The sequence below is a fragment of the Aedes aegypti genome, chromosome 1 (assembly GCF_002204515.2).
Source record: "Aedes aegypti strain LVP_AGWG chromosome 1, AaegL5.0 Primary Assembly, whole genome shotgun sequence".
Taxonomy (NCBI): Eukaryota; Metazoa; Arthropoda; class Insecta; order Diptera; family Culicidae; genus Aedes; species Aedes aegypti.
The window spans coordinates 134,004,075-134,030,766 of NC_035107.1; the positions used below are offsets into that span (position 1 = coordinate 134,004,075).

Here is a 26,692-nt window from a genome sequence, read left to right on the forward strand (position 1 = left end):
CGACGACGGAAAAACTTCAGAAGCAACGATGAATCGACATATCTCAATCTTAATTCGGCTAATTCCTCCACGGAGACAAATATCGACGTTGATTAGTACGAATGGAATTTTGTTAGCGATAAAGACGTTGAGATATTTTAGCAAGGGCAGTCCAAAGGGCGGGCACATGACACTTTTAATTTGATATCTTGAAACAATTGTATGTATCTTGGACTGAATCATGAACACTTATCTCTTTACCGACAGCTTCAATAGACAAAACTATATTCGAAAAGCGAAAACTTTTACTTATTCGATTTTTAAACCATTTTTCACAAATTTTTGAAATACTTCTCTTTAAGATTTAAAGTGTTGATTTTGATCGCTGGGTTAGCTAGTTTTGAATATGTTCGGAGACCTTTGGTATGCCTGAAACCCCTCCTTTTCCGCTGCACTCGATCCGCCTTCGATAGACTAAAAACGAAGAAATCCGCTTGCAATGTGAGATGCGTTATTTTTTCGCTTTCATCCCGGGAAAGTTTTTGCTCGCGTTCATCTACCCGGCACGGAGGAAATATAGTCAGTTATGATTCTTCCCCAAAAAATGGCTTCGATTGGCCCAAATGTGGAAACTTCGGGATGTCGTTTCTGTCAGTGTGGAAGCAAAACTTTTCCACTGCTCCCGAAAAAGCATTGAACCGTATATATGCCTTCACTAATTTTCGTCATTCCTGTTCGAGTAAGGGCATTACCCGATTCAGGGGGTGGAGAAGGTGGCAGAAATAGATCAAACGTGATTTTCTCCCTCCCCCAGAGAGGGAATTCAGCAGTAAAAACGGGGTGGGAGGAAGCAGCAAAAATGTTGTTTTGGCGGAGCTCGAGTGTGCGACACTAGAGCGAGGGTTATTTATGAGCTTAGTCTGCGATTTTCTTTCCGGGGGGAATTCTGTGACGGTAGCCACACCAGGGTTGCAAATATTTGAAGAAACAAATTGAATGTGAAAACAAAATAATATCAGTGTGGGCTTTCAAAGTTGCAATGATTTCCTCTCTCCATCTTCGTTCTCACGACGACGAGATACCAAGTTCATCTTCTCGCTTGCTTTGTTTTGGCTATCAGGGTTGTCATTTTCGATGATGATGAATGGACTGAGTTCATTCATCATTTTCATTTGGATGTTCCTTTTTGTTACATTCATCCGCAAACGTCTCAGTTCATGCGCGATGTCATTGAGTGCATCGAGCCGCTAAAGTCATAATTCATTTTAATCTAGTGAAATTTTCACGCGGAACGCCGGTCTTGTTTTGTGGAATTTTTAAAGTGTTGTGCGAAAAATGGCTTCTACTTCGAGCAATTTGAAAAGAAAACGGTCCATGATGGAGATTGCCGCGTCCTTCATTATACGAGACGACGATAAAGCCCGCTGCAACATAGAACCGAACGGAGGATGCAATTATGTGCAGTCGAAGTATGACCCGGGAAACTTCATACGACATTTCCGCTTGAAGCACAGCGAACTCGCGAACGCCAATGGATTGCTGAAGGATTATGTACCACCTCCTAAGAAACCTCGGGTTGTTGCAAAACGCCCCATCGCTATTGATCTGCAGCTACTGATCGAAGCGGTTGTCAGGTTGGTCACCGATCATGGATTGCCATTGTCGTGTTTCGAGTGGGACGGCTTCCGCTTGCTGCTGGAACCTATTTGCCAAGCTGTTGGGTGCACGTTGAACAGGGAAACCGTCAAAGAACATCTGCGGATTATGTCCCAGCGAGTGAAAGAGATTTTGAAGGATGAGATGAAGGAAAAACTTATTTGCCTGAAGGTGGACTCTGCATCCTGTCACAATCGGCACATTCTTGGCGTGAATGTACAGTACGCCCATGGGGAAAAAGTAGTAATACGTACTCTCGGTAAGTGTAATATTATTAGGAAAAAAACGCAAATATTGCATCACAGATAAACAGATGTCACACATTCGTCACTGTACTGTGTCTGTGGTATGTAATCAATCTACCAACCGCAGCGCTCTCATCGCTTTTGTTCGTGTTTGAAATTTACACACTACCGCAACCTGTTTGCCCATTGCCCAAGTACAGTAATTTTAGCATTGGGCGTACAAGTTCTCGCGATTATGATTTTGATCGTGATCTATTCTAAGTGTTACGTCTTTTAGTCTGTGATTGCACATTTTATCCGCCACTAGATTATCGCAGCAGTTTTTCCAAGTGCGAAACGGGAATAAAAGTGCGCTATTGAACTGTACCGGTGTCTTCAGCGGAGTTGACATTCTTTGTGAATCAATTATGCATTGCAATTATGCAATAATGATTCAATGCAATTATGCACTTCATGACTATCTACACAGACTATTATGTAGTGGAAAAAATGCATAATAAAAACACATACCGGACAGCGCACAAACTTTGCATTAAATTAGGACAAGGCGGGGCAAGATGAGCACTTTAATAACAAGGAACTGTTTAAAGAACATGTTTTTTATTATCCATAAAAATAAAGGGTTCAAAAAATAAATAATTTATTGAATAAAATGATTAAACGAAAAATATGTTTTCCTGCTGGCTTGAATATGCTGCGGGCAAGAAAGGCAATACTATAAATTTGTTAGCTATCAATGTTTGCTCCATAGACAAACAGAAGTAACACTCTAATAAATTTTATCACACAGCAGAATAGCGCCAAATTCTAATATTACCGCCACCACCGTGGTTGGCCAAATGAAGTATTTTTAGCATTGGGCATAAATGTTCACGTGACTATGTTTTGAATTGATAATTGTTCTACAGTCAAACCTCCATGAGTCGATATCTGAAGGGACCACCGACTCATGGAAATGTCGAGTCGTGGAAACAAAATCCTTGTAAATCTGTTCAAGGGGACCATCATAGTCACCATGAAATTTTGTTTTTCGTATGGTTCCATGAGTCGATATCGAGTCATGGAACATCGACTCATGGAGGTTTCACTGTAGCTGTTATGCCTGTTTGTCTGTGGTTGCTCATTACTACGCATTGTATATTCTGAATCATACGGACTGTTCATTTTATAAAGTGGACACTTTATTTGTGCTATTATTTTTTTATTTATTGATAAAATCGTAATCGGTTTTCTGTGTATCCTTCAACTATTATTCTACATTGCTATGAAAATATAAGATCTTAGAAAATGCGTTTGGTTGAAGAGCTAAATAGTTTTTCCAAAAACTCCTAAGAAAAGCTGTTCGTCAAAGTTTAACATTATTTTTCCCAAACCAAAATCCTCATTTTTATGAACAAAATGTATATTTGTATCCTTTACTGTTCTATTAAAGGTATAGCTTTTAAAATTTCAATTATATTCCACCATTCTCTGACATTAGGTATCTTTAGTGATTTACCCATTTATGGCCAAATTTGCTAAAACACCATCCTTTCACTCCCAGCAAAAGAGAAAAGTAAAAAGCGTATTCAAAACTAGTATGGATTACTAAAGAAACTATATTTGTATAAACGAGCGCTAAATCGTGAGTTTAAACCACAGTCTTAAGTATAAATTTTACTTTTTATGATAGTTTTACTAAATGTCTCATACTTTTTTTTTTAATCTCGTTAATAAAGTCAAACCAACCATCATACTTTTAAAATCATGTACGCATATTTATCGATCTACAGCAAATTGTAAACGGTTTTCTCCGAATATTTCCATTGGTAATCTCAGAATAACATATTATGTAAATAATATGTGGGAAATAAAATCGATTTTATTACAGCAGTGTTGCCAATTTTGATGATTGTCAATGTACTTTGAAAGGTCTTCTAAGAATAAAGCAATTGTGTGTCTATTGTGCTTTAAATCTGACGTAGGGACTAAATAAGTAACTATATGAAGGCGTAAGTCATTTTTCATAATAATACTATATTAGCACTTCCGTCAGAACGTACTTTAAACCAAAAAATTCTACTCATATCAGTTCCCTTCAAATTTAAAATATTTTTCTCTAGAAAATATAGGGGGAAAATGATTTTATTATACCTGTAAAATTGTTGCTCCAATAATAACTTGATTTTTTTCATCAGGCTCCTGATTGATAATGCTTTCGAAGAACAAGTTTTTTTTCAAAATAAAAAACATGAATTGTCGAATTTTCCAGCCAATTTCTAACAATCATTGATTTTGATACCCTCCAAAAATCGTCCGTTCTAATCGTTGTTCCATATTCGTGTGAAATTTAATTATTTTGGAGAATTTTTATTATCATAACATTGTAAAATACTAGTCTAATTTAAAAAAATACAGCATGCACAAGGTGTCCACTTTATAAAATGAACAGTCCTTATTTTGCTGAATATTTTCAGCAAAAAAAAACTTGAATCCATTCTTAACTTGGAGATATGCACATTTTTATTTGATTAGGAATGCAAGTAAAAGATGAGCCACTATTATTCAACGGCTCAATTTTATGCATATAACCTGAACAGATGTAATCAAGCTCATTAAATTTTCCTTCAAAACCTACCTTTGCTCTGCTATTATTTCATACTAGGTGAACCACTTCTCCTGGCCTATGTAATATCATTCGTTTGGCATGAACTTATAGAAATTCAGTGAGCATATACGGTGAGTAATAGTTATTTTTGGAAACGTTAAAAACGTATTTTACTAAAAAAAAAACGGAAAAACTTATACATATTAATACCTGTTTGCACATAAATTGAATTCCAAGGCGATAACATGTACTAAATCTGATTGTACAAGGACCGTAATTATATTTCTTTGATTATATTTAAAATTTCATTTAGCTACAAGAAAAATAAAATTTTAATACCACTCAAAATTTATTTTGCTTAAGGTGAAGATGAATCGAAGCCAAAGTTCAAATTTTCAAGAGCACGGATCTGGAGAACCGAACATCCGTTCAAGCTGAAAACTTAATCGATTGGTCACTAGCTGATGGTGACCAATCGATTATATTTTCAGCTCAAACGGATGTTTGGTTCTCCAGATCCGTGCTCTTAAAAATTTGAACTTTGGCTTCGATGCATCTTCACCTTAAAATAAAAAAAAAAACTCATTGTTTTAAACTATTCGCTAGTAAATTCAAACTTGAAGCAATGATATTAATATATTTTATTTTTCGACATGAATATCATTATAGAAGTCTAGTCAATATGTTTGAGTAGAAATAGAAAATTTGGGAAACACTCAAAATACCTTTTACCTAAAAAACTACTAAAAATCTTGTTATGTTAAACTGTTAATAATTCATAAATATAGTGTAGTTAACCGTCAGAGAAACACAAGGTTTTAGTTTTGACAAAAATTTGCTTTTAGATTTCCAGTGAACATGTTTGAAGAAAAATAAAAATTTTAGATAGAACTCAAAATTGATTTTACCAAAAAAAAAAAAAAAAGAGCTAGAAAACATCCTATTATTTCACCATTTTTTTATTGTAAATCAAAGCTCAAAGTGATGATATGTTGTTTTTCGACCTGAGTTTGATTGCATAAGACATGTATGTTTTAATTTATGATTTGCTGGCAAATAGTGCTGGCAAAAAGCCCTTTTATGTAGTTATTCAATAAAAATAAATTTTGAATGCAATCAAAAATTTCTACTTCTACCCAAACATGTTTAGTTCACTGCTATAATAAAAACTTATGGCGAAAAAACTAGATGTTATCGCTTCAAATTTTGATTTATTGATATTTAGTTTAAAAATAGGGTTTTTGTAGTTTTGAAATTGAAAACAAGTAAACAAAAAATATATTTCTGCAAAAACATATTCAATACACTTACTTCAGCAATTATGATTCGGTCGAAAGAATCACCAGTTATCACTTTGAATTATGCTTTATCAACAGTTTAAAAAAATGAAGTTTTCCGTAGTTTTCTAATTGAAAGATATTTTCAGCGTAAACTATTTTTGCTTAAGCATGTTCGCTGAGCTTCTACAATCAAATTCATGTACAAAGAACTACATATCACAGGGTCAAGTTTTACCACTTTCAATTTTTTGTTGCTTCTTAAGTAAAACAAATTTGAAAATTATAATTTATCACCTTAAAAATAATAAATTGTTTAATTTATGCCATAAATCCTAAACAAGTAAAACAAGGAAGTACATTTTGTTAAATAACTTTGGGTATACTATGTATATAAATAACTTTTCAAAGGATAACGATCATGAATAATATCTGATTCCAATGCTGGAAAATAAATTGAAAATCGCTTGAAAAACGACGGAGCCATGCATAGTCAAAGTATAGTTTATTATGGACACTTTGTAGTAAGCGTAAATTTTCTCCCCTTGGTAGTTGAACTTTTCCAACCGATATTATTTTTTACAATACTTACTGCTCCTAAAGGTCTGAACAAAATGCAAAATTTACCCCTTGTGGAAATGTCAGATAGCGACGACATACTTTCAACTTTTTTCTAGAGCTTCACCATAGATCCATTTTTTTGCTGAAACTGTGTTTATTTTATGGGAACATAACTATTGATAACAACTTCGGGACTTAAGTACAATTGTGAAATACCTTAGGCGTTGAGGGGTGCCCATCTTGATCCGTCTTACCCATTATTTTAAAATCAATGAAGATACCCCCCCACTCTCTGTTACACATTTTGTAATTTTATGTAACATAAAAAAATACGTATGAGTCATCAGCTGCCAAACTTCTGAAAAATCCCCCAGTCCTCCCCTCTGAAAGCTTAACGTAAACTATTGACGCATTCTAAATAGATCACATATGCACTACTAACAAAATACATACATTTTTTAGGGATGGTCGAAGTCAAACAGAGTCAGACCGCGGCATTTCTTAAAACTAAAATATTGGACACATTAGCTGAATACAACGTGCCAATTGAAAATATTTTCTCGGTAACAGTAGACAACGGGGCCAACATGGTGGCAGCTGTTAAAAAGTTACGCCAAGAATTGGAGCAAGCGTTGTTGGAGAAACTAGATGATGGAAATGAGGATTTTGAGAAGACAACAGATGAGCATGAACCGGAACGCGATATTTCCGCTGAACTGTGCGTTGAATTCCAGGAGCGCATCAATCTCGTGAGATGTGCGGTGCACACTCTGCAACTGTCGATACTGGATGTTGTGAACAAGTCCCACGAAAGCGTAAAAGGTCTAACTGAACTGGCGAGAAAATCAAAAAACATGAAGTACCAGACAAATTTTGACCACCACAATGCCACACATCCTCAAATTTGGTGCCAAACCAGATGGGGTGGAATCTTTGAAATGGTGGAGGCATTTAAAACTCAGAGGACTTTCTTCGAACAACTGGCTGCTCAGTTTCCAGAGCTTGGTACGTATCTCTTAATCTTTTCAGAAAAGCACACCATGAAAAACACATGAAAGTCTCAAATAACCATACATGCATGACACTCTAAACATGAAACATTTTCAATATTCACAGATCTTACCAACCATTGGAAATTCATAGACGACTACTATGAAGCATTCAAGCCTTTGTACATCTGTACCAAGAGGATGCAAGCGGAGCATGTTTCTTTGCCTGACTTTTACATGCTTTGGCTAAGGGCCATAAGCGAAGTGCGAAAGGTCACCGGTAATCAATTCGTTCCTGGCTTGCTTACTTCGCTCAATACAAGGCTAACAACCCTTCGAGGATCAAGGGCCTTCAAAATGGCTCTTTTCCTTGATCCACGATTCAACTATCGTGGATCAAAGTTTTTCTCACCTGAGGAGAAAATGGAAATTATGGTAATCTATTTTTCAAACAATCTTACTTTTCATGTTTGTTAACATACTGTTCCTATTGACTCACCATTGAATAACTAACTTAAAAAAAAAATGGAGCAAATTTTTAAAAGTGAAATAGTAGTCTCCGCCCTTAAAATCAACAAATTGAAAAGAAAATGAAAACAGCAGTTTTATTTGCAAAAATAAGGCTGTGCGTTTTATTTCTTCGATTTGTTGATTTCAAGGGCAAAATGCTTTTTCATTTCATTTGCCATTTGCTCCATTTCTACTTGGGCCTTAACGATAAGTCATTGAATTAATTCATTTTTGAATCCAATCTCCAGGGGTACATCAACGAAACATGGCAGCGGATTCGCCAACTACAATCGCCAGCATCCACTTCAAGCACAAGGAACGAATCTCTGTCAGAGTCCGAACGAAATGATGATTTTGATGAGTATCTCACTGAGATGTACGGTGGCTCTGTCAATACTGATGGAGAACCCAGCGAGACGAAGTTTCTACAACAACTACAGTCACTGGACTTGGAACCACGCCAGAATTCTAACTACAACGTTTGGGACCACTGGTTGCGACGTAAGACAACACATCCCGAGTTGTATGCTGTGGCCATGGTTGTGTTGTCCACACCATCAAACCAGGTCTCAGTAGAAAGGGCCTTTAGTGTTCTTGGTCTAGTGTTGAGCAACCTTCGCACCAAACTCGCGGAGGATACATTAACCAACATACTATTAGTAAAGTTGAACAAAGCTCTATTCCCGCAGGCTATTGCGACGGCCTACAACTGGAAAGAAGTCGAAAGAAATTAGATCACTGTTTGATGATTGAATGTTTTTTTCATAAACCCTTCATAAACCCTCGACCATATATAAAATATATTCAAACACACCCCAGCATACAACATTATTCCTCGATTATTTTTTCAAACCTTTTTTTTCGTCGTGTACATCGCCTAAAACTTGCATGCAATCAAGTCGCATTAATACATTAAAATAGTATTTAGGTTTCGAATATTGAAAATCTTACTTACGTAGTTTTGTGAATCCGAAAATAAAACGTTTTAAAAGCGAAAACCGAGTAGGTTCAAAATGAAATGTGTCAAATTTTGTTTGCGAAATGCGATAAATCGATAATTAAATTTTGCTTTTCAGAAAGCCTTAAGTATATTCTAACTCTTTTTCGAGATTTCTCTTTCATAAACGCAATATGCACATTCAGGTCCCTTACGATTATGCTTCGTATTTGAATCTGATGGTCCGTGGTATGATGAGGACTGGTAAATTTTGATAGATGGCATTGTGTTGTAAGAGACATGTCTGTATTGTATATAGAAAAGTACAGTATTGGACAATAGATTTGCAAATTTTTCGATTTTCGACTTTGGTGAGCTGGAACTCAGAAACTTTAATTTTAACATATATTACAAGTTTTCTTCAATTACAAGTTTAAAAGAAATAACAATTTGACTAAATTGAAATTTTCGACACAATAATCAAAACAGTATACAGTGAAACCTCCATGAGTCGATGTTCCATGACTCGATATCGACTCATGGGTCATGGAACCATACTAAAAACAAAATTTCATGGTTACTATGATGGTCTCCTCAAACAGTTTTCCAAGGCATTCGTTTCCATGACTCGATATTTCCATGAGTCGAAGATCCCTTCAGATATCGACTCATGGAGGTTTGACTGTATTTAAAAAATCTAAAAACCCTTAACAAAAACTGTTTTTAGCAAGCTCGTTAAAATCTAAAACTTTGCTTAAAAAATATCGTAAAGTTATTCCTTCCATTTGTTTAGGTTAAGTTAATTAAAGAAAATTTGTAAAAAAAAAACATTTTAAGCAAACCGCTATTGCCTTTGAATCAGAAAAATCATGGAAAAATCACTTAAAAATTTATGTTGATATTCAAGTTACACCTGAAGAACTGTGAAACTATCATTCATAGTAGGTCATAAACAACTCAGATCTAACCCTCTAAAGATCATCATTTTGCATGAGAAAACGAAAAAGTTACAAATATTCTGTCCAATACTGTATATGCCTGTAACATCACCATTATTTATTACACAAAAATATATAATAAGTTTGTCAATACAATAAAAGTCGTATTTCTGCTCGCAGTAAATCTCGAATAACTCCAAAACGCATAAAATTAGGGGTATGATGTGTTCGGCAAAAATTTGCCTTACAAAATTTTCCATCTTTCTAGAAAATGATTCTAGCAACAAGTTTGATACCAACTTTTGATGATATCAAAAAATGTGCTGGAAAAATCATTGTTTTCGATCATTCATAAAATCAGTGTGCAACAATTTCGTGCAATATATATGGTAAATGATTTTACCCAGATAGACCTCAAGGGAGCTGGAAAAATAATAAAAACCCGTGGGTTTTACGAAATTTTGCTGAACTGGAAATATTTCACTGACATATCTTACAAAAAACGAACTTTTCATAAAAATCTCAACATGGCAACCTCTAAAAGTCATTTCTTAGAGTTCCTCCCTCGTACAAAAGTTTGATTGTAACATTCTAAACTGTCATTGCACCCTCAAATTATCTGACAAATTGTAATTATGAGACACCCTAATGGTTATGTTTTTTGGTTAAGTCAATTATATGGTAATAAGATAAAACAAGACGAATAATGCACAAACATTGAACATTTTTATGAAATTCAAATTAGGGAAAATACTGTTTGAGCAATTCCATGATTTCCATTAGCTTGGGTTTTGACAGTAGACTTTTCTGAAACTAATCAAAAAGAAAACCCTGTGTCCAAGTGGGTCAAGTGGGTCATTTGTCGCAAATTTTCAAGTCCCCCATACTCAATATATAAAAAGCAGAAAAATCGAAACAAATAACGATCAGAAATGTATTAGTCCCTCATTTTTTATCCACAGTATAAAGTAACAATTACATTATTTATGTTATCTGAACATAAATATGAAGTTCACTATTGATTTCACTGTATCCACTTACCCCACTGTACCTTAAATTCATCATGTTTGAAAATACGGGACAACTAAAAATTTATGTTAAAACGGGGAATAGTCCGCCGGGATCTGAAAAACGGTACCTTTAATTACGAGACGTATAGTCAGCCAGGAACACTATCCACTCTGAGTGCCTGATAATCCCCACAATCACCTAGATAGAAACACTGATCTCAGATTACTACTCTGTTTGTCACTATCAGTAACAGTAAACCATGCTAATGGTGCGGTAGATGGGTTGGTAAAGTATTTCGAATAATATACATGGATGACTACATGTATTTATTTGTATATTCACATCACAGTTCATAAAAATGTTATAAGTACAGTAAACTTTACAAAAAAACGAGTTAAACTTTTTTTATTGCAGCAAGTGGGAAGTCTTGCTTTGTGCAGACTACAAACCCCACGCTTTTAAATATATTTTAACGTTGCAGGTGAAGATTGAATTTCTGAACTAGCGTTAAGTGATGGCAGATGACACTTTTCAAATGCTAATATGCAGTGTATGCTGACCATCTGATCCGTTCATTAGTCGTTTCATGACGAACACTCTCACCTACCGAACTTTTCCCCAATCTTTGGCACATACCAACGCCACTCGTCGTGGTGGCCACATTGATAAATCCGCTGGAACCGTTACTACACACTTTCATGCTCTTCACTTCACTTTCGTCGCCAGTGGCACCGAAGCTAACGAAGACACTTGATTCTGATGTAGGATTCGTTTGGTCCAGCCGGGATACGACCATCAGATACCGTGTGCGACCAGTGCGTAACGATTTAAGTTTGACGGTCATTTTGGGTGTTTTCTCCGGCCGGAGTAGGTAGAACATTGACTGCAGGTGTCGCTGGATGTCACTCCCGGGGGACGAAGCGAAAGATTCGGTGCTACACGTTGAGGTGAAAAATTCCTGTTCGTTTCCACTGTCGGAACGGGACTGCGGCGGCTGACGATGTGGGCTGGAGCTAGTTAGAGCTGTTGGTGCAGTTGGTTGGCCATAGTTGGGACTCCGTTTAGAAAGCCGTGGGATGGGTACCCGTCTTGGTACTGATCATAAGGAGTTTGCTGAAGCTGCTCACTAGCTGAGGAGTCCTCTTTGCATCCGAGCAGCGTCGTTTCGGGCAGGGAAGCACTGGAATATAATCATATTCATCAGAATAATAGCAAATCCACCAAGTAACAAACTATTACCTACCTTTAATATTGTAACTGCTTCGAAAACGATGGCGGAGCCGATAAGCACACATTTTTAATTGAATCAATTCGAGGAAGCCAAAATAAATTATCAAACAACCGAACCGAATCAAAACACTGTTGTTGTTGTCATTTGAATGAAATTCTTTGGACTGAACTTTTGTTTTGGTTACCTGTGCTTGCAACTGAATGAATATGACAAATTGCTGGTTCATTTTCAGTGAGGCCGATTACGAATGAGTGTGGGCAAGAAATAGAAATGAATAATATGAAAATGAAGCAGTGCTGGAATCATGAAGATGAAATTAGTTCATTTGCAATGTGTTGTAAAGCATGGGTGAATGAAATTGATGTTGTCTCAATTTCGTAGATTGTCAGTAGAATGAGGATGACTTTTTCAACCCTGAGCCACACACACACTACGGGGGTGGCCGCCTAACGTGACACAACGAATGAGTCACGTATGTGTTCAATGAACTTTGATAATTTATGGCGGCTGGCGGGGTAACAGAATAATTTGTTGATCTGGAAAATTAGATAGCACGAAATTTACTGCGGTTACTTAAGGTGAAATATCTCGGAATGCAAAGATGGCCGGCACAATGGCCGACTTCTCCACCTACTCACGTTTTCAAAGGCACAAAACTGGAGGAATAGTTGGCAAATGTTCCTGATCTTCTTATTTTAAGCTTTCTGCTAGTGCACAAAGCCAAAATAAAAAGTGCACTGTTGTGGGATGCTTTCTTCGCGAGATTTGTGCCTTTGAAGTTTTAGTGCAATCTTAGAAGTTGATTCCAAAGGGTGGGACTTGAACAACCGCTTAACTTGAATCATATGCGTAAACTATTTCGAGCTTGGATGTTTGGATATGCTATTAGTTTTTAATAGACATGTTTAAATTCTCGTTTATAACATCATTTAACAGAACGTTAAAACATATATCATCAACCATATTTTTTGTACAAATATTGTTCACCAATCAATATGTTATTATTTAGCTATAGTCAATCTGAAAAACTTCAGGGCTACGCATTTTGTTTTTCGTTAATAACTTATTCTTCAGTATGCAAGTAGTTTAGTGTATATATTAAGGCATTTAATCTGTTTTGAGGTATCTTCTTAGACTTACAACTCTGTAAACTAGTTCAGCACATTTACTTTTCAAGGATTCACACTCTTTGATCCTAACGATCTTTTACGTTTTTCGGTTCATTCGATTCAACGACCATTTTTGACCACATGCATATTAGACTTTACGGCCATTTTAGTCTTCCAACCATTCGCGGCCCTTCCAACCTATCTTACCATACGATCTTACGACCGTTTCGGCATAAAGACTATTTTCAATTGACGACCCCTCAAAATAATTTTAGTATGATGATATTCGGGCTTACGACGTTTGGCACTGGTGATTGGAAAAATACTGAAAGATCTCTCGACAATCCGACAAATTACTTCCGAGGTAAGCCCTGAGGAATTTGAAATTTTTGAAATATTTTCAATGCAAATGTTGTAAGTTTATCGGAAATTTAACAGAACTCTTGGATGGTATTTCTCAGCACATATAATAAATGTATGACAACTAATTCCCCCTGAATTTCATAATTTGTGGAACAGTTACTTAAGTGCTTGTAGATTAACTCCTCTACCGGCAGCTATTATCTGGCATTGTATGTATAGCCCATATTTTTTTTTGATAAGCTGGCCAAAAATAAAATGGCTGTCAATGACATTTTATATGGAGAATGTCAGTCCCCGAAGGAACATTGGAATATCCTCAGAACCAGATTACCAATTATTAATATCGACACGGATTAATAAACGAGAAAAGTTTTTTGATAACTTGGGAAAAAATGGTGCAAAAATATCAATAAACAAAAAAGTTATCTCGATTTGAATATTTTTTGCGGTAAAAATGAAGCTGCTGGTAGAGGGGTTAAATCTCTGGTCGCGTAACTCAGAAATGAACTTTGTTACCAGTGGCCAGTCTATTTCAAATTATCAGAGAAAATCTTAAACGGTTTCTTCGAGGGACTTTAATGGAAATATATATCTTAATTATCAGTGGAAATCGAATCGGACTCATACGAAAATAACGCAAAACAAATCCAGGAATAGTTTTTTAATGGAATTGAGAATTGGAACCCTGGTGAAACATGGATTTTGCTGGGGTCTTAGGAAAGGCCAGCTTATTCTGGTTTCAGGGATAGAATTGCAATTTCGTCTAAATTTCCCTCAGGAAATTCTTCTATATTTTCTTTCTGAAATTTTCAAAGATTTCGACAGAAAATCGTTATATGGATTTATGAGGATTTTTTTTTTTTTTTTGATTTTCCCCGGAATCTCATTAGAAACTTTGAAACTAATTCCTCTTGAAAATAAAATAACGATTTTTTTTATTATGCCATCGCTCCTAAAACTTCTCTAAGGGTGCCCTAGAAGCTTCCTGCAGAATACTCAATAAGCTTCAAACATCTACCTTTTAGTTGTACAGGAAATATCCAAGGAATGTTTGCATGGTCCATCTAGGAATTTATAAAATTCTGTGTTTTCTGAAATTATAGTTAGTTGTGTTATAAATATTAAGATTCACGCACACTTGGTGGAATTAGAAATTAGAAATATGGTATTGAGCTAACCCTTCCATTGTTATAGCATGGAATAATGACAAATGCTTCGGGGGGGGACGGACCTGATGTAGTGGTTAGAACACTCGCCTCTCACGCCGAGGACCTGGGATCGAATCCCATCCCCGACATAGTCACTTATGACGTAAAAAGTTATAGTGACGACTTCCTTCGGAAGGGAAGTAAAGCCGTTGATCCCGAGATGAACTAGCCCAGGGCTAAAAATCTCGTTAATAAAGTCAAACCAAACCAACCAACCAACAAATGCTTCCACTGATAATGCAGGAAAATTTAGAAAAATTGATAAAATTTTGTTAAGTGCACATTTAAATAACGCATTGAACAATATTTGAAAATGCTCTGCTCTCTTTTGCGGCACTTTTTGAATTCTATAATTCTCAGTATAAAAATGTAAAGAATACACAATGTTTTAACGGAAAATTTAGAATCGTTAATCGGAAATTAATCGAATTGAAAAGCCACCATCCATTTGACCATTGTTCAATGTTTCAAGTGCGTTCAAATCAACGAACCACAAAACACTTATTTTTTTGTGGGAATAGGCCTTTTCATATGACAGGTCCGTCTATGCATTTGTTTACATCGGTGGAGGAACGGTGCTAACACGAGCCTGTCATTTTCATAGAAGAACTGTTAAAGTGCTTCCGGATCAGCTGATTTGAAACGTCACGTGAAAAGGCCTATAGGAAGGATTTCTCAACACATCTCTAATCCAACACTATTTCTCGCGTTGAGTACAGGCCGATCGATTTCTCTTTGTCAATTTCCTCTTTTGATTAGTACATGAAATTCACTCAGCTTTCGACGCATTTCAAGATGCTAAAGGACAAAGGACGATGATTATTTTCAATTAAATCCGAAACAACACACAAAAACAGTAACTTGACCAAGTAAACAAAAAAGTAAATCGACGAAAAAAAATCTATCACTGCATTTATGCCCTTTTGATACTGAATGGAAGATTTGTACTTCTAACAATTGTTGAATTAATTTTGAATTTTATAATAAGAAAAACCAATAACTCATTGAAAGTGGACCTACAATTGTCTTAGAAAAACATTTTGTTAATATAAAACTTTAACATGAAGCATCGAACCAATTTGTATTAACCGCTGGACAATGCTAAACATGTTTACTATAGTAATAAAATAACCTACTGAGTTCTATTGGGTCCTAAAATGTTTAATGAATTCTTGTTTTTATTTCGTAATACTAAAGAGCATGTTCTTGCAACTACTTTAGCAATATTCCAGCTCAAATACCGGCTATAACATATTTAAACTTTAATTTAAAAATGGATCCATATATGAACCTTGACATGGAGAGATCATGTTTGATGTTCACTTTGTCGACAAAAATGCCACAGGGCTTTTAGTTTAAACACTGGGGTTGTTCTTATCTGACATTTTGGAAGGGACACGGAAAACAAAATATACCCAAAATTTGAGTTTGAACCAAAGGGCGTGACAAAATCCTATAAATCGTAAAAAAATGTTTTTTGGACTTAAAATAACGAAAATCATTTAAAAATTGAGTAAACTTGTGTTTCTGGTCTAAACTTAAGCGTTCGGTACTAAAATTGAGACATGGCTTTAGGTCCCTATTGATTATCGACTCAATTTGAAACACCAACCACCAAGATTCGTAGTTTTTTCTTCGGATTAGCTCTACTGTTTTAAGCAATAACCTTTGAATTGAAAAGTCATTGATTTTGAAAATCAGGTCTCTTGTGTGAAAACAAGCACCAAACAATCATTAAACAATGACATCAATTCAACCCCTTTCTAACAGATGTGAGTTGGTGACGAAGTAAGATGCAAGTCTTGCACTACGAAGATGAAGGTTTATGGCTCACGAATCCATCATCAGCAATAATCAAAAATTTTAAAACAGTTTTCTCGTTAAAACTTTAGTGAGTCCTCATGAAAATCTACCGTCATCATACCAATAGCAAATGTAATTAATTTGGATTGTTGATAGCAGCTGGTTTTACACGTTCCATGGGCATGTTTTACAATTAGTGAAAATTCACGTGTGAAACTGGTTGATCGTGCCTGTAGAATGTTTTCAGTGTAGATTTTACCAACGAATGCACGGTCGCCTAACATCTTGCACTCTATATCGTTGCTAAAGAAGAATTTTTGGAGAGATCCTTGATCATAAGATCTTTGCCAGATTCCTCCCGAAAATTTGGTTTAATATTAACTGGACCCTAATGGATTTCTGTCGAGATACTAAGCGAATTCTCACGGGATTTTTATGAAAACATAACGGAAAAAACTTTGAGAAATTTCAGAAAGGATTTATAGCAGGTTCAATGTAAATCAATGATTCGAAAAATTCTTGCGGTATTTTCTTACATCTTCAATTAATCTCCGAAAAGATTTTGAGTTTATTTTGACACTTTTCACTTTTAGATAATTTGAAATTGTTATATTATATACATAAATATGATTCTTTTCTTACATTCTTAGTAATTTCTTTGTGAGATCTTGATCCGACTTCCAACAGCTTTCTTCAAAAATACTGGTAAATTACTGGCGGGATTATTGCAGAATCGCTTTGAATGTTTCGAGACATTTGGCAAGTTCCTAGAGGTTTTCTTTTCGTGGATTTCTGCAGATATGCTTGATGAAATTTTGTGCGATAGTTTAGCAAACAGCATTCTTGATGTAGTTTTTGACAGATTTGTAAAATTTCTTCTCAGAATCCCAGCCAAACAGTTGATGAACTTCTGGCGTGGGTCTTATAATTGCGTATATTACCGATTTTCATTGATTGACTTATGAAATTAAGTAATGAAATTCTTCACTAAAATCAAAAGTTACACTTAAAAATTTCAACAATAATCGTTGTGGCGCCAAATCACAATTGAGGGGTCCAAACGTAAAGGCGTTTTGGTCGGTTTTGAGTTTAGCTTACCAAAAAAATCTACAGATTCCAAGCTTTCTAATGGTGGTTTTAGGGGATTTTTCCATCTAATTGAAAAAATGTCCTAATTCGTAGAAGATTGACTTGCTTTTTTGGCTCCCATACAAAATGCTTAAAACTGTTCTTACACATAATATCTAACATTCTTTCGATGAGAATCGACGGCAACTAACCTTCCGACGAAATTCCTCGCAGCAATCCGATCGGCTTCGAATTCAAATACTCTTCACCCCACGCAATAGAGTAAAGTGGTTCGAGTGCGGCAAGAATTTCTTTCAAAGATTTCTAGTTCAATTCAAAGCAGTTCTTAATTATGTCATGGTTATTCGAATGCTATTCAAGTAAGAGATTTTCACTACAAATATCATAAAAATCGAATGAGATTTGGGAATGTTATGGCTATTTGTTGTTTTTCGAGGTGAATATTGTAATTTTTGGTTAAATTTTCTTTGCATGGAACCAAATGGAGATGAACTCTTTTTCAATATTTTATGTAAGGGCGATTCTAGGCCTATCAAAAAGATGCTTTGACGTGTATTAGTTTTTGCATTAATGCTTTGAAACAATTTTTGGCCCATAGTGGGGCTTAGCTCGAATCAGCGGGGCAAAAGTTTGACCCATGTATAAACTCACGGAGAAATTTGAAAATTTCCTAAAATCATATTATCTTCAAATTTATCGAAATTTGCCAGATCGTGCGAAAAATGTTACCAACATTTTACATGTCCACTAAGTTTTACGAAAAACTGCTATTTTTGGGTATATTACAATTAACCCTGTAGTAGGCAATTTTTTTATGCAAATTTAGTGTGTATTTTTCTGCAAACATAAGTATACGGCTGGTATAGAGTATGCCTATCATAAAAGTATCACCATTTTGTATTTTTGCCAGCGAACTTTTGCCCCACACTTGATTCGAACTCCTGCCCCATCGGTGGGGAAAAAGTTCGACTAAAAATAAATATTTTGACACAAGTTTGTTCAGCAAAATTATAGCCAATATATTGAAGGTTCACTATATAGTATTTAATTTGTTTCAACTAGTATTGTTATTCTTAAAACTTGGATTATACCACTAAGGTCGAAGTTTTGCCCCACCTTACTCTATCGATTTTTTTTGCCAAGATCGCCCAATGCAGTTATGCGATTGCTTCGTATGCTCGCTACCATCATCGTTTTACAAATTTTGAAAACCAGTTGTTTTGCTCAAAATCGAAGCAATGCTCGAGAAAATCTATCTTTGCATTGCACTTGCTATCTGAAATACGATGATAGATTTTGATTAGGATCGATTGAAATATGTTTTTTTAATTTTTGACGATTGCTGCTGATTGAATGATGGATTCTTGAGCCTTAATGACCTCATGTGCGGCTCTCAACTACAAGTATCCACCCATCATAGATTTCTTGTGAATTTTCTCCAAAAACTCAATATCTGAATGTTCGGTGAGACATCTCTGAACATTCTGAAAAATCGTAAATATATAATAATTCTCGGTCCTATGATCAGGAGCTAGGATTGTTACCACTAAACCAGCATGAGCTGTGTGTTAGTGATGAGCAAAAACTACAACAAAATAGTTGTTTTCACCGCAATATTCTTTACCTCACAGAACACTAGATAAATGAATGAGTTATTGAGAAGCAATGCATACACGAACATGGGTCTTGTGCGTAATGCAAATTACGGTCCATTGAGGTATAACGAACGGCTATCGAACTATTTGGAACAAATGGAGGCAAACCATATTGAGGAAGTTTAATCAATATATTCTTTGAACGTGTTAGACAATCGTTGTTCTTGTAGGTTTTTCTGGCTTCGGCTGTTTTTCCTGCATTCTTAATTTTGGATAAGTTTAAACGATTAAGGTACAAAAGCTGCCACTAGTTAACCTATTTTTTATTTAAATTCCGCTGTTCAATCAGTAAATCCCTTCAAACAAATTTTGTCTTTAATAATTAGTATTTAATTGTTTTGACTCTTTATGTTTCAAAACCATAACATGCAACGATTAATTTATGAAATGTACCTTTTAAATTGTAATGATTGAATAGCAGTTCAAATCCAAGAGCAGGTTGCATATATTGATACATACGTGCTGTTTTTTACCGTTTCCTCATTAAGATAGTAACAGCTGTTAAATCTGTTCAAGTACAAACAATCATATCGACTTAAATTTAACAACCCGAGACCAACCAAAACAAACGGTATATCAATTTGATTTAACCGCAACCATAGGCGAAAAGGCATTTATACACAATCGATAAAATCGAGCTAGAACGTTTTTCAAACACCGTCGCACAGTGGTTCATCATAGAATAAAAGTTGACCAGAACCAGAACCCTTGAAGCATGCATCCATAAACTTATGGAATAGTTCATACCAGTTGTTTTAAACTATTAAACTGTCGATGTTATCCAATCTCCAAGTTTTTATTTGCTAAATGAATCTATTTATTTATTTATTTATTTATTTACTTGTACCACCAACAGGCTTCAAAGCCCCAATGATGTCATCTTAAAACTAAACATATTAAAAATTGTTATTCTTACGATCTTTCAAAAAATCTAGGGAAAGTGTTCTAGTTATGGCTATAGTGATTCCCTATTTGGCCATACGTGAATTCTCGAAAACTTTCACATTCTAAATATTTATGAATGCTTTAACAGCAAGATATAATTGATTTCGAACTACTAAGACACACAAAGTTTTAAAAAATTGAAAACAATTGAATTATTGTGTATGGCGAAATTGGGAACCATTATGGCCATAACTGGTACACCTACCCTATTGTAAGTACCTACAGTTTTGGATTAAACATTTGCATATTTCTCGATTTTATACACTAATTAGTCATGTTGAGAAGGAGAGACGTGAGTTTATGAATTAGCATAGACGAAATATTTATAGCATCTCAGGCATAACATGAATTTTTACATATGTTTTGAGTATCTTTTTTAAGAACTCGAAAGCAGTAGAAATATGACAAAATTAATTTTGTACACAATAGAAATGTTCACAAAGAACTGATAAACGAGCTGAATTTTGAGCTTTCTTTCGCTTCCGGACCAGTGCTTGGCGGAGGCGAAAATTAGGAGAGAACGAACACCGAATCACTGGATGACGCCCGGTAAAAAATCACCCCGAAATTGGCACTCATTAATAAGCACAAAAACAAATAGGTCCAAATCGGAAAAAGGGATACCCAAAAGCGAGTCGGTAGCTAGCGCTCTTCCTTCAAAACGTGACTCCGAGAGGCCCCAACTGAAACCGAAATCTGTCCAAGATCAATAAAAGAGCAATTTTCCAGAAAAAAGGATCAGCTATTTTTTCACGTCCGTGATTGGACTTTTTTTTCGGTATTCATTTCCTTAGTTTGAAGGAAACAACCCTCCGCCGGAAACGCAGGGAGTTGTGCGTTATTGGGGGCGTTTCGTTTCGAGACCTGTTGAGGAAATTTAGGGGTTTTGCCACTCTTCCAGAGAAGGCCTCCGGAGATGAGTCCTGATAACGACTCTCCTTGGTGTGGTGTCGTAAAATTGAAGGTTTCCTGTCAAGGCTCGACCATGGAAACGACAAAAAGACGAAGAAGATGCTGCAATAATAAAAACATTTACGTCATTCCTTCCGCTGGAGTCGTTGGCGGTACACTTTAATGGTTGTCCTGATAGCTGCTGCATAAACAAATGTTTGCTAGTGAAAAGTCAAAGACAACGGCAAAAGTCGCCACCGACATCCCACCGACGCTGCATTTGTTATTGTTCTTGTAGAAACGTCCGACGGAAAGCTTCCCCGAAGGTATTGTTTACTTTTCCGACTGAAAAACAGTTTTGAACTGAAAAGCGAACAAAAGGAATGACCGTCCCGTTCCGTTCCGAAGCCACCGAACCGACGACGACCGATGCTGAAACTGAAACAAGCGAAAGAACTTTTCGATTTGAAACCTAATCTGCTTGAAAACAAAACAAATCTCCTGCTTCGGAGCTCTGTTTCCGGCCCGGAGGGATTTACCGTGCCAACTGTCCGGCATCGGAAATAAACGATAATAATTTATCGAAGACACGACGACGAGGAGGACAGCAGGTATAGGTATATCGTCTCGAAGAAGCAGACATGCGAATAAAATAATCCAATTTTCATCCGCAATCAAGGCCCATCAGTAGGTTTAGTGGGGATGATAAGTGGAAGTAGGCCGCCTTGAATAATTGTTACTTCCGTTTGCATGGCGTGCACGTGCAGTGGATGCGATTCAATGAATCGACGAGTATCGATTTTATATTCATCGCTATCGTTATCGGCATCATAAATGTGTGATGATGGTTCCGGGGATGGAGTTTTCTACTATTGATATGCGGGAGGTGTTGTGATAAAAACATGATATTGGATGCAATCAAACATTCTATAGCCTTCGCTACCATGAGTAGTGCTTGATCCGTCTGACTTTTCGGTGTATTTGGGTGAAGCATCGTTACATCATCATTCGGATAACGAATGATTTTTTTAGCTAACGATTTATTCTAAAATTATTGTTGAGCTTGATAGAAAACCGTGTAAATGAAAAACTTGCTTAATGAAAACTAAAACAAACTAAATGTCGATCCTAGGTCCTCGGAGTGAAAAGCGTGTGTTCTAACCACTGCACGCCTCTCTAATTGGCATTATAAAATCGCTTTCACAGATTTTAACTGCCGTGACTGTTCAAAAACATAGAATCTGTATCTTGTTCACTTGGGGAGCCACCCAATCAATCCAATTTGGCAGCTAATGCACTTTCCGCGAAGTCGCGAGCTTCCATTACCCCTAAAGATTATTAATATAAATGGAAGGGACACGTCCGGGAACTGCGGCTACCATGTAACTAACTAAGGATATCACGGAATTTACATTAACAACTTAAGCCCCTCCCAGGTTTGGTTTGCCCGAGAGGTGGTTAAAATTGCCAGCCAGCAATTCCGTACCCCAAATGCGGATCATTATAATGGGAGATTCATTCAACATATGAAAATGTGAGCAAACGGCCCTCTCCTGTTGCTCGCCGAAAACAACTCCATTAGCGTTGCTGAAAGCTTGATGGGCAGCCACTTTTCAGCTGATTAGATTCCCATGAAAAATGTATTACCCCAAGCCGGAGGAGTACCTACTCGATAACTGCTGGTCCTATGCATCCTCCCCAAAAAGCAGATGAACCTCCTGAACTTAAGTAGACCAAATACCACTCCCGCTGAATGGGGGCGCCGGCTAACCAGAGCTTCTGTCCGTGGGCAACGACTCGCCAAAGTATTCATTTGCAATTAGCTTCAGTTCGCTTGGCTTCCACTGACCATTAATTCTTCAAATTGGCAACCGAAAGCGCCGGGAAATGCTGCGCCTGGAAAATTTAAACCCATCACGATGCTTTTTTTTCCACTGCACCGAATTTTCCGGACATTACCCGATTTCATCAGCGCCTGGATGGTTTATGTGTGCATGTACACGTTCAGCGGCAGCTTTTTTCCATACCACTGCAATCGTATCGGCTTAAAACTACCCAATAGTATTAAAACTAATGAAAGTGACATGTTCTTTTTGTTCTCTACCCCCATTCACTCTCTCTCGCCGAGCCTGGTTCTTGCTTCGGCTCCCGAAAAATTGGGTCCACAGTGTGTTGAGCCACTACATGCCCCGTTCCAATCGTAAGGGTATGCGATATGCATTTTTTTTTCATATCGATATAACATGGAACGATACATAGAATTTCTAGCGTTGTTAACCTCTCTATCGGCAGCTTCATTTTTCAGCACGAAAAATATTCAAATCGCGTCACTGTTTTGTTTCTCAATATTTTTGCACCATTTTTTCACGAGTTATTAAAAATTCTCTTCTATTTTCAAAATCTGTGTCGAAATTAACAATTAGTCATCTGGTTTTCCGATTTTGGGGCTGTCCATTAATTACGTAAGGGTTTATGGGGGGAGGGGGGGTCTGAGGTTTCTTACGCGCCATACAATTTATTTTTAATTTTCATACAAAAAATCTTACCATGGGGGGAGGGGGGGTTGAAAAACCTCGAAAATTGTCTTACGTAATTAATGGACCGCCCCTTTCCTTGGGGACCGACATTTCCCATATAAAATTTCTTTGGTCGCCATTTCAATTTTAGTCAATTTACCAAAAAATAAATATATGTGAAATTATTTGTTTTTTTTTCAATACGTTTTTCGGACTAAGAAACGGTTGCATCAATTTGTTTCATTGTTTCACAACAAGCTCTAATCAAAACAAAGTTTTAAAAATCCAATAATCGAATAACAGAAAAAAAAATCTGGAGTCTGAGTTATTTACATGGAATGATGACCGACCAAGGAATTTCGGAATATCTTTGGATCCAGATGAGCAATGCTTAATATTGGCACAGATTCTGAAAGTAGAAGAATTGAGAAGTTGTGAAATATGATGCAAAAATATCGAAAAGCAAAACATTTATCGTGATCTGATTTTTTTGCTGTGAAAAAATGAATCTGCTGTGCTGGAAATAAAACGTGTTGCATACAACTTTTTTGCAATCACGAAAAATGTTATAGTTGCATTATTTCTAGGAGTATCGATCCTATTTTCGCTCAGAATCCCTCATCAGATTAGACTCAGATTCTGAGTTGAATTCGGATCGTCCAGCAGATGTAGAATCAACATGGAGATATGAGACAATCCAAAAAATAAGTCCTTTAAATTTGAGTTAACTGCATTCAGTTTATACCCACAGTTGGGTTGTTTTCCTTCTCGCGCAATAGCGAAGTTATCAAAACCAGATAGATATGCAGCGATCCAGTGTTGAATTCCATGCAATAAGCCAAATTTGGGTTCTTTCGAGTTTACCTAAATTTTAGAAAGCTAATACCGGGTAATTTTTTTTTTGCACTGAGTTGTTTTCGCTGTTGTAAAACAAAATCTACATCCTAAGAGCTACAGTCAGTGACATAAGTTGGTAACCAAATGCTAGTTTTGCATACTAAATGCCCATGTTTGGGGTGCTGTATCTCAGCTTCTGGTAGTTCGAATTGGCTGAAATTTGGATGACGAACTACAAATAACTTGAAGTTTTGCTTGTAATGGAATTATTACATTACAGTAATTTTATATATAGTTTCAGAGGGTTGTTCAAAGACAAAAGTAACTAACCGAGAGACTTTGTAATTTAAATCGAAAACGGTAAGTCGTGGAAAGTTGGTGTGTTCTGCAAGTTTGTGTGACTTCTGAAATTGAACAACTTTGTGAAATTCGACTACCACTTGCAGCTTTCTTCAGTGCCAGTTACTCGTATTTCACTTTTTCTCTCAGCTTAGCATTTTTGCGTTCCCTCACAAAGAGGCAAAGACACGCTATTTGCTCTAGACCATGCTATCGAACTTTTCTATTTTGAGGAGTATTATCAAGCCTGGGTTACATTTACTACAATGTTCAGGGGTTGCTGCTCATGGTTTAAAATTGGGGAATTGATTGGAGTTATGTGGGAATCATGATAATCTGGAAGGAATTTTTAAACTTCCCTTAGATTTCCGAAATCTCTATAGAAATTTGAAGATCACGATGGACATTATGATATTCTGGTAGCTATTCTGGGATTCCTTTAGGTTAGAAATTTTAAAGTCCGTTTAAAATCCTGAGATTTCGATGGATTTTTTTGGAATTCACAGGCAAACCCATCTTTAATGGGCATATAAATCTCTAGGAATCTTGTCCGAATCAGTGAGACTCCAGTCGGAATATACTTCTGTAGAAATCTTTGAGATTTTGGTAGCATTCCTGTAAATGCTGATGTGAATCAACGGATTCCCGACGTATATCTTTTGAATACCGTTAAAAGCCTTAGGATTCCGGAGGAAATCTTGGAGAATTTGTATGAACCTTTCCAATACTGAGAGAAATCTTCAGACTTGGTAAAGGTTATCGTAAAGACCCTTATTGGAATCCCATGGATTCGAGGATTCCTGGATCTAACGGGACTCCTAAGAATGTACTAACGATATTCCAAAAATCATCACCAAATTCCAGAAGATTCCAACCATTGTCATATTATTCTAGCAAATCGTATCAAAATTGAATCATCTAGTGAACTAAACTATGCTTGTGATAAAACAAAAACTGTTGGTAAAATTAGAATACTGTTAATTATTCTACAAGCACTCAATGAATCCTAGAAGATACATAATTCTCAGGTTTATCGCTAAAATCTTAAGATCTTCACAGGGAATCCATACTGCACCTAAAACCCTAAAATCCTTGATAGCAAGCGAAAATATTATTTGCGAATCGCGATATGAAAATTCCAAACAAGTTTTAAGCAGGCTTGATAGAAAATCCTCTGCGATGCTAAGATGAGGCAATTTTGCCATTTTTCTGAGGAGTAAAAACTGAACTCAAAATTTTCAACGCAGATCCTCAAGTGATTCGAAAAAATTGCGAAAAAATCCGAGGATTCTAGAGAAGTTTGACTATCTGGGAATTGTCCTACAGTCATCAATATGAGAGCTGCTAAAATGCGCCGTTCGAGAGTAAGCGGAAAGTTCCATCCTAAATTCATTTGAATCAAATTGCAACTCTTACCAGTTCCGGTCAATCACGAAATAGCATTTTCAGCTAAAAGATTTCCAAAATATCTCCAAGCGTTTATTATGTATTGAACGGGATTCCAGGAGACAGCAAAATAGACGCATTCTTCTTCTTCTTGGCATTAACGTCCCCACTAGGAAAGAGCTGGCTGCTCAGCTTAGTGTTCTAAGAGCACTTCCACAGTTAATAACTAAGAGCTTTCTCTACCAAAGTTGCCATTTACGCATTCGTATATCGTGTGGCAGGTACGATGATACTCTATGCCCAGGGAAAACAAGGAAATTTCAATTACGAAAAGATCCTGGACCGACCGGGAATCGAACCCAGACACCTTCAGCATGGCTTTACTTTGTAGCCGCGGACTTTAACCACTCGGCTAAGGAAGGCATTATAAAACATGAAAAATAAGCAACAAAAAAACCTAAAGTGTCAAACATTTTTTCAGACTTTTCAAAGGTTCTCAAAGGATTTTAATATGGGACTAAATAAGGCTTCATAGCTTTCCAAGGTAGGAATTCCTTGGAAAGCTCTGAAACCTTATTGAGCCCCATATAAAGGTTATCAGAGGCTTCCACAGGATACGTCAAAAGATAG

The 26,692-nt window shown here is 36.3% G+C and overlaps 2 protein-coding genes across 2 annotated transcripts in view; both read left to right on the forward strand.

Annotated features, from left to right (window-relative positions):
- LOC5575878 (irregular chiasm C-roughest protein) overlaps window positions 1-26,692 on the forward strand; it is a 158,072-nt gene that overhangs the window by 11,986 nt on the left and 119,394 nt on the right. The gene's annotated exons all lie outside the window — the stretch shown is intronic.
- Window positions 6,699-8,558, forward strand: LOC110677168. The gene is made up of 3 exons (XM_021848027.1): window positions 6,699-7,310; window positions 7,422-7,729; window positions 8,053-8,558. The coding sequence occupies exons 1-3, from the start codon at window positions 6,770-6,772 to the stop codon at window positions 8,536-8,538; spliced, it is 1,335 nt and encodes a 444-aa protein (XP_021703719.1). The 5' UTR covers window positions 6,699-6,769; the 3' UTR covers window positions 8,539-8,558.

What these genes read in the sequence shown, in the direction of transcription:
- LOC110677168 (XM_021848027.1), top strand. Translation starts at nt 6,770, where the DNA reads ATGGTCGAAGTCAAACAGAGTCAGACCGCGGCATTTCTTAAAACTAAA. An exon ending in TGCTCAGTTTCCAGAGCTTG is followed by an intron (nt 7,311 to 7,421) that starts GTACGTATCTCT and finishes CAATATTCACAG; the next exon opens with ATCTTACCAACCATTGGAAA. An exon ending in AGGAGAAAATGGAAATTATG is followed by an intron (nt 7,730 to 8,052) that starts GTAATCTATTTT and finishes TCCAATCTCCAG; the next exon opens with GGGTACATCAACGAAACATG.